General features: G+C 45.0%; 1 protein-coding gene across 1 annotated transcript in view; it reads left to right on the top strand.

The window, feature by feature from the left end:
- Nucleotides 1–8632, top strand: part of HECW2 (HECT, C2 and WW domain containing E3 ubiquitin protein ligase 2) — a 239849-nt gene that overhangs the window by 182786 nt on the left and 48431 nt on the right. Inside the window, exon 19 of the mRNA XM_019523126.1 lies at nucleotides 8273–8393. Coding sequence (XP_019378671.1) covers nucleotides 8273–8393 — 121 coding nt within the window. The remainder of the gene's footprint in view (nucleotides 1–8272; nucleotides 8394–8632) is intronic.

The following is an 8632-nucleotide window of genomic DNA, read 5'->3' as shown; positions in this document are numbered from 1 at the left end:
TAATTTGTCTAGATCTAGCTGGATTCTGTCCCTCCCCTCCAGCGTGCCCACCTTGCCCCACAACTTGGTGTTGTCAGCAAATTTGGACAGTGTGCATTCCACTCCCACATCCACATCACTGATAAAGATGTTGAACAGTACAGACCCCAGGACTGAGCCCTGGGGGACTCCACTGCCTACATCCCTCTATGTGGAAAATGACCCATCCACCACCACTCTCTGGGTGCAGCCATCTAGCCAATTTGCCACCCATCTTACTGTAGGCATCAGTGCCGCAGTCGCCAAGTTTTTTTAAGAGAATGTGGTGGGAAAACGTGTCAAAGGCCTTCTTAAAGTCCGGGAAGACGACATCTACCCCGACACCCTCGTCCAGGGACTTTGTGACCTGATCATAAAAAGAAACCAGATTAGTCAGGTAGGATCTGCCCTCATTGAACCCGTGTTTGTTGCCCCTGAGCATTACCTCCCCTGCTGGGCCCTTGTGGGTGTGCTCCTTGATAATGTTCTCAAAGGTCTTCCCAAGGAACGAGGTAAGACTGACTGGCCTATAATTGCTGGCGTCCTCCTTTCTCCCCTTCTTGTAAATGGGGACCGCATTGAACCTTTTCCAATCCTCTGGTACCTGGCCAGTGCCCCATGAGTGCTCATAGAGCCGTGCCAGGGGCCCTGCTATGACCCCCGCAAATTCCCTCAGCACCTTCGGGTGAAGAGCATCCGGATCTACTGATTTAAACACATCCAGCCCCTCCAAAAGTTTCCTAACTAGATTGTGCCTAACCCTAGGCATGGTGGTGTCTCCCCTAGGTCTGTCCGGAATTCTAGTGGGGGAGATGTCTCAGTCCATGTTCAGGAATATGGAGGCAAAGAATTAATTAAAGAGGTCAGCTTTCTCATTTGCCACAATCACCAGATTGCCAAGCCTATCCTGTAGGGGTCACATTACCAGGTGCCTTCTTACTTCCTACGTATTTGAAAAAGGACTTTTTATTATCCTTAATTCTGGTCACTAGCCCTAGCTCCGTCTCTGCCTTGGCCTTCTTAACAGCCTTCCTGCAGTCCCGAGCAATGGAGGTGTAATCCTCCTTGGTGATAGCCCCTTGCTTCCACTGTTTGTACCCCTCCTTTTTTGCCCTCAGGCATCCCTGGATGCCTTTGCCGAGTCATGGGGGCTTCTTAGCACTTGTGCTCCCCTTGGTGCGCATTGGGACTGATTCCCTTTGAGCTCAGAGGATTGTCTCCGTGAGGAATAACCACCCATCTTGGACTCCCATCTCATTGAAGCTCTGAGACCCCAATGCCTTTCCTACTAACCTTCTTAGCTTACAGAAGTTGGCCCTCCTGAAGTCGAGGACCTCTGCCTTGCTGCTTGCTTTCACCACCCTGCGCTGGATAGTAAATTCCAGCAGGCAATGATCACTGTTGCCCAGGTGGTTGACTACCCGCAATCCTCTCACGGGGTCGTCATCTGTGGCAAGCATTTTCCCTGGTAGGACTATGTACCTCCTGGGTTAGGTGGAGGTCCTGTATCCCGGCTAGGAACCTACGTGAGCAGTCAGACCTGGCTTCATAGTTTCATAGTTGGTAGGGTTGGAAGGGACCTGAGCAGATCATCAAGTCCAACCCCTTGCCATGGCATGAAAAAGTACTGGGGTCAAATGACCCTGGCAAGGTGTTCATCCAGCCTCCTTTTAAAGACCCCCAGGGTAGGAGCCAGCACCACTTCTCTTGGAAGTTGGTTCCAGATCCTAGCCCCCCTGACAGTGAAGCAGTGCCTCCTGATATCTAGCCTGAATCTACCCTCTGCCATCTTGTGACTGTTATTTCTTGTCATTCCTGGTAGTGCTCGGGGGAACAGGGACTCCCCCAGTGCCTGCTGGTCCCCCCTGACTAGTTTGTAAATGGCCTTTAGATCCCCCCTCAGCCTTCTCTTGTGGAGGCTGAACAGGTTTAGGTCCCTGAGCCTCTCCTCATAGGGCCTGCCCTGCTGCCCCCGATCATGTGGGTGGCCCTCCTCTGGACCCTCTCCATGTTGTCCGCATCCTTCTTGAAGTGCGGCGCCCAGAACTGGACGCAGTACTCCAACTGTGGCCTGACCAGTGCCTCATAGAGGGGGAGGATCACCTCCTTGGACCTGCTTGAGATGCATCTGTGGATGCATGACAAGGTACAGTTGGCCTTCCTGACCATGTCCCCACACTGTTGGCCCATGTTCATTTTGGCATCAATAATGACTCCAAGATCCTTTTCTGCCTCTGCCTTGATGAGAAGGGAGTTCCCCAGCCTGTAGGTATGGTGCTGGTTCTTCCTCCCCAGGTGCAGCACCTTGCACTTGTCAATGTTGAAACCCATCCTTTTCTCATCCGCCCACCCCTGTAAGCTGTCTAGGTCTGATTGTAGCCTATTCCTCCCTTCTAGCGTGCCCTCTTCTTCCCACATCTTAGTAGGCTTACTGCTTCTCCCAGCAGATGTCTGGGTAGTTTAGGTCACCCATGACAACCACATCCCTTGACTTTACAGCCTCCGTGAGCTGACCTGAGAATTTTCCTTATGTCCAACCTAAAATGGTCTTGGAGGTGTTTGTGACCATTGGTCCTTGTCATCCCTTGGAGTGCTCTGGTGTATAGACATTCCCCCAGATCCTGATGCATGCCTTTTATGTACTTATAGGCTGCCACCAAGTCACCCCTGAGCCTGCACTTTTCCAGACTGAAGAGTCCCATGGCTCTCAGCCTCTCTTCATAAGGCCTATTCTTTTGCCTTCTGATCATACATGTGGTTTTCCTCTGGACTCTCTCAAGCTTCTCCACATCCTTCTTGAATTGTGGAGCCCAGAATTGGATGCAGTACTCCAGCTGTGGCCTCACCAAGGCCAAGTACAGTGGGAGGACGACATCCTGAGATTTACTTGGGAAGCATCTATGGATGCAAGCCAGAATTGTGTTTGCTTTACCAGCTGTGACATCGTATTGGTGGCTCATGTTCATCTTGTGATTAATCGTGCCACCCCAAGTCTCTTTCGGCTATGGTGCTAGTGTGTGTAGTACTGCTGAGCCTATAAGTGTGCTGTGGGTTTTTTTCCCCCCTGAGGTGGAGTACCTTGCATTTATTGGTATTGAATGTCGTTGGGTTTATATCCGCCCACTTTCTAAGCCTATCCAAGTCAGCCTGGATCACCAGCCTATCCTCAGGTGTAGGTGCTGTACCACAAAGTTTAGTGTCATCGGCAAACTTGGCCAGTCCACTTCTGGCACCAGTGTCCACATCATTGATAAGGATGTTAAAGAGAACCGGTCCAAGGATGGAACCTTGGGGGACACCACTGGTCACAGAGTGCCACAATGATTCACTTCTGTCAACTACTGCTCTCTGGGTCCGACCTTGGAGCCAATGCCCCAGCCAGACTGATGTAGCCAAGGCCACAGTTGGCCATTTTTTCCATGAGGAGATCATGGGACACTAGAGCAAAGGCTTTTTTAAAGTCCAGATATATGATGTCAATCACTTCTCCCTTGTCCAGGTGATGTGCCACCTGTTAATAGAAGAAGATGAGATTGGTCAGGCAAGATCTACCTGCAACAAACCCGTGCTGGCTGTCCCTCAGGATGTTGCCATCAGCCAGCTTGTCAAGAATGGTCTCTTTAACAATTTTTTCCAGAATCTTGCCCGGGGATTGAGATCAAGCTGATTGGCCTGTATTTCCCCAGATCTACTTTCCTCTCTTTCTTAAAGATGAGCACCACATTGGCCTTCTCCCAATCTAAAGATACTTCACTTGAGTGCCATGAGTTTTTGAATATTTTTGCCAATGGTTGAGCTGTGACACCTCCTTGTAATCTTGGAGTGTAATCTTTCGGGACCAGCTGACTTGAAGGTGTCCAGCCTCTCAAGCTGTTCCTTTACAATCCTAGATATAAATTCATCCTCAGCCTGGCCGTCCCACATCATGCTAGGCAGGGCAGTCGCTTTAGGCCGATGAAAAACCGACACATAGTACCCATTAAGCAGGTTGTTTTTTTCCTGGGTGTCAGTTATCAGTTGTCCCATTTGGTTTAGCAGAGATCCAATGTTACCCTAGCTTTTCTTCTGACTCCCCACAAAAGAGAAGGGCTGTCCAAATTCTTGGTGGCCAAGGGCCACAAGACCCCTGGCCACACTCCATGTGGTCTGCACACCCCACAGGCTGCATGTGATGTGGGCCACATGCTGTTCCACAGTATGCATGCCACCCACCACGCTGCATAGTGGATGCCACCTCTGCTGTACCGTGCCAGCACCCCAGGTACTACATTGCATTTTTTGTGAATGGAGCCCTGTGCCCTTTTATTTTTTCAAAGAAATTATTAATAGGTAAATTGACTACTCTGCATTTGTTCTGCCAAATAGGCTGCAATGTACAGTAGGCAGGGCCTTTATAAATCCCTTAGGAATTTCTTGTTGTTACACTAAGCAGGATGAACTTTTTGGCTTTAATGTGAGTGTGATAAGTAACTCTGAAGAAACGGATTAAAGTTGACATTCTAAAGTGTTACTAGCTAATTAAGGGATTTCTTACTGTTGAGGTTATGATTATAAAGAAAGATCAAAGTTAGTATGTTGTTCAGTCACCTTGGCTACAGATTTGTTTTTTACCTGTCTGGCTTTTGTACTCTTCTGTTTATCAGGTATGAATACCCATGGAGTTGCCCTTTATATCTGTTTTGGGCAATACAATCTGAGACAGTCACAATTACCACTTCATTTGTATCTTTTTAGCTCTTTCACTAACATTTCTTGTTCCCAAGGTGGAAGTAATTGCTATAATTGCCCTGGAATTTCTTGGCAATGGCAGCTGATTTACAGTGAGAATGCATCTTGTGCTGACAGGATAATTTAATGGTAATTTTTGAGCCATGAGTAATGTGTTGCCAGTTTTATTTTCTATAGCAAAGGCTTCCTTTTGGAATTGCTACAGCCCAAGTGAAAAAGTATAAACTTCCCTACCTCCATATCAAATTTATCTCAAAATATGCAAAATGGTGGGGAAAACCAATAATTAATGGATTGCATATAGTTTTAAATAGATACATATAGTATAGTTGAGGCAGAAATGTCAGGTTGAAAAAACTTGGAGTACCCAGCGAAATATCAAAACCCCACAAAAGGTTGAATATATGGCTATATTCGCCTTTGCAGAGGGGTCTTGGACTTTTATTTTGGAACTTTAAGGATCTCGTGACATATTCCACCACTTTATAATCATCTTTCACACACCCTCATCAGCACCATCATTCTAACAAGGGGACAGGTGGAGCTCCTGAAAGAACCATGAATGGCATTTATTCTGGATAATACTTGTGAGTAAGCTGCCTGAGATCTAACCAGATCCAACTAGATATATAGCTTGCAGTAACTTAGATGCACGATCGAAGGCTACTCCAGCCACCCTGTTTGCTCTATGGGATTTCTCTAATACTAGTCAACTCTGTACCCTATTCCAACCCTACTCCTTCTAACCAATAAAGTTCTCCTTTGTACCTAGTGTGGGAGACTTATTGGGAGTGGGTCTAGATTATGCTTTGGGGTCCCCTTGGTTCAGCTGACTAAGGGAGACCACTACTTATGATTCCAACTGAGGGAAGCACCCCAAGTTCTTGAAGTGAGTCAAGTACCCTCGAGGGCTACTAGGCCTGTGTTTCCCAGGGGGCGCAGAGCCAAAATCAAGCCCATCCCTGGGTGGTAGCATCTCTACCCCCAGGTTGGCAGGTGTGCTCCAGGAAGGGGGTCGGCCAGACGTGAGACACTCCCAGGGAGGCACTCAGAGCCTGGAAGGTGGTCAGACGCAGTGAGGTGGGTGGCTCAGCACAGGAGCACTCACTACTGGCCTGCCACAAACACTGTATCATCTACCTGATCCATCTAAGCAAGTTCATTTTTCTTCTCTCACTTTACCCAGAAGCTGTGCAAACACGGACAAAATCCTGTTTGACAAGCTGAGCAAACTGTCTTCTCCTGTTCCTCTTCACTCTAGAGGCTAAGCACATTGCTCCGACAGTATGAAAGCTCCTGTAGTTGATTAGAAGGAGATAAAATAAAAATGATCTATAAAACTAGCTGACATTTTACTGGCAAAAGGCTTTAAAGTCTAGTACTTAAAAGATAGAGTCCTGTATATACATGAATGTTTACATTCACATTTGTGCATACAGTTCCATGTGTGTATCAGAGAACATTATTTGTGAGCAGTTAGGAGCCTGATCACATTGTTGCGTACAGGAAATTTTTAGCTTCCCTGGTATTTTTAGATAACATGCATTTGTGGGTTCTAAACCTCAAAGAAGAAAAGGATAATTTAATCTTCTACAAAAGGATAAAAATAAGTAAGTATGGACAAGAAAATTATATTAAAAAGGTAAAATGTAAACTAAATTTGAGCATAAGTGGATTTGGTACTTTGAAAAGTGGGGTGCAGATGGTGTGGCACATCCTCACATATTGCATAACACATTTTTCTCCAATTAAAGAGAAACTAGATGCTTTACTAATATGTTAGTGGGCTAGTGCTATGCAAATATAGCTATTGGAATGTGCATTAATCTGATAGGTTATATGTAAAGTTAAAAGAATCCACAAGAAACAAGGCAAAAATAGTCAAAAGAGATTGTTTCATTAGTCCTGTAGTCATTACAGTTAGATGTACATATTGTTCAGGGTCATGTAACAAAATCTAGCCTTCTCAAGTGTCTTGACAGTGCCTCCAATACTTCACTGTCAGTCATTTTCTACGCGTGAGTTAATATTATCACACCTTTGTTGAGATTTTTAGCTAGAACTAAAGCTGTGAGACATGATAGAAGAGAGATGTTACCAGGAGTAGTTAACGGACAGCAAAATTGCAAAAGAAAGCATAGTTTGAATAGTGGAACATCAAGACCATTAGAGAGGATAGAGACTGGTTAACACCTGTGGAGTGGAGTCAGATTAATAAGAATTAGGGAGATAACAATGTGCCCTAAAGTCAACTGACTCTTTCAACGCTGCCTGAATAAAAATGTGACTGCCCCTCCCAGGCAGTTGTTTTAAAAATTTGGGTGGAGCAAGAATCAAAGTGGGGTGCAACTGCACTCTCTCTGGATCTGCCCTTGATTCGAGGAACCGGTTCTTGCGATGGAATCTGTTGGGCAGTGTAACAATCTCTTTCAAAAACCGGTGGAAATTCTACTGTTTAAAACGAGATTGGACTACACTAGAAAATAGACAACTCTATTTACAATGAATTCCCCTCATTCACATTGGTATCAGTGGTTCATTTCAATTTGAATGTGTATGAATTGTATATGTAGATGTGGGTGGATGTACATATTTTGACGTACAAAGCTTCCTCTTTTTAAAGATACTGCCCGTCACATGTGCATTTCACAAAATCACCTTTTTGTTATTAGTCACATATGAAAGAGCCTCTCAACATTAATTGACTCAGCCTGGTAATTTGAATGTAAAGGAAAATCTATCAGTCTCTCTGCTTTTCCAATATATTTTTCTTGTACTGGCCTAAGTAAAATTTTCCATGAAATGCTCTTTAGGTCCAGTCATTGCACTAAGTGTAACATACTCAAGTTCAACTTGCACTTGCTACACACCTGTTTTTGCTTGTGACTGTGCAAAAAGAAGAGGCTTTATTTATGGGTATATACTATTTTACTAGCTAATACAGATATTCATGAAACAGATCTATAACAGACAAAAGTTGGGTCTTTCCAGTTACTCTTTTGCTTTTTAATGGCTCCAATCTTTTTAGGGCCTACTCTAGAACCTTTAAGCCATTGAAAATAATAATAAAAAAGTCACCAGGGACTCTAGGGCTGCTTACAGATGTCAACCCCCCTCAAAATGGTGCTGTACTTTAAGTTTGGCATGCCCATGCACTGAGCACCCAGAAGAGGCATTGTATTAGTTTGACCCAGCTCACGCAACTTCTGTATAGACCAGGCACTTCAACTATTAGATACAAAAACCAAAAAGCCCCATTGAAGCACCCAACCTATACAGATGCTGCAGAGCCAGGTCAAAACACGCTTCCTCTTCTGGTAAAGTGCCATTAAAAAAATAAAATTCACATCTGTCAGTGCCCTAGGTGTTCAGAAAGTCTGGAGACATTAGTCTTGTACTAGTTTATAAAAGATTATTTCAAACAAGCATATTGCATGCCTTTGGTCAACATAAAGGAATCTTATTTTTTCTAAAACACCAAACATGATGCTTTGTACAGTTATAGTTTCTCCTCTCATTTCTGCAGGTACTCAGCGTGCCAATGCCCGAGCTCCAGCTCCTTATAAAAGAGATTTTGAAGCCAAGCTGAGGAACTTCTACAGGAAGCTAGAGACTAAAGGATATGGACAAGGCCCAGGGAAACTAAAGTATGTGAAAGCCTCTTATAAATTAATATTATTATTTGACACTCACAGGCAGGCAGAATGTCTTACCTTGTGAGTGTACAGTGTATAAGCCCCTTCCCACCAAGAAGAACAGTGGTAGCATAGGGACTCTTACATTTACTGAATCAAGTGGAAAGTTTATTATAAGGTACTTAGGGCTGGGGTTGTCAACTGCAGGTACATGAGAAGGCGGGAAGCGCGGGCGGGCGGGGACGGAGCTG

Source organism: Gavialis gangeticus, unplaced genomic scaffold, assembly GCF_001723915.1.
Source record: "Gavialis gangeticus isolate Ggan-Ray unplaced genomic scaffold, GavGan_comp1, whole genome shotgun sequence".
NCBI classification, from domain to species: domain Eukaryota; kingdom Metazoa; phylum Chordata; order Crocodylia; family Gavialidae; genus Gavialis; species Gavialis gangeticus.
Note: the sequence above shows the minus strand (reverse complement) of the source record. Positions and strands in the feature narration are given on the sequence as shown.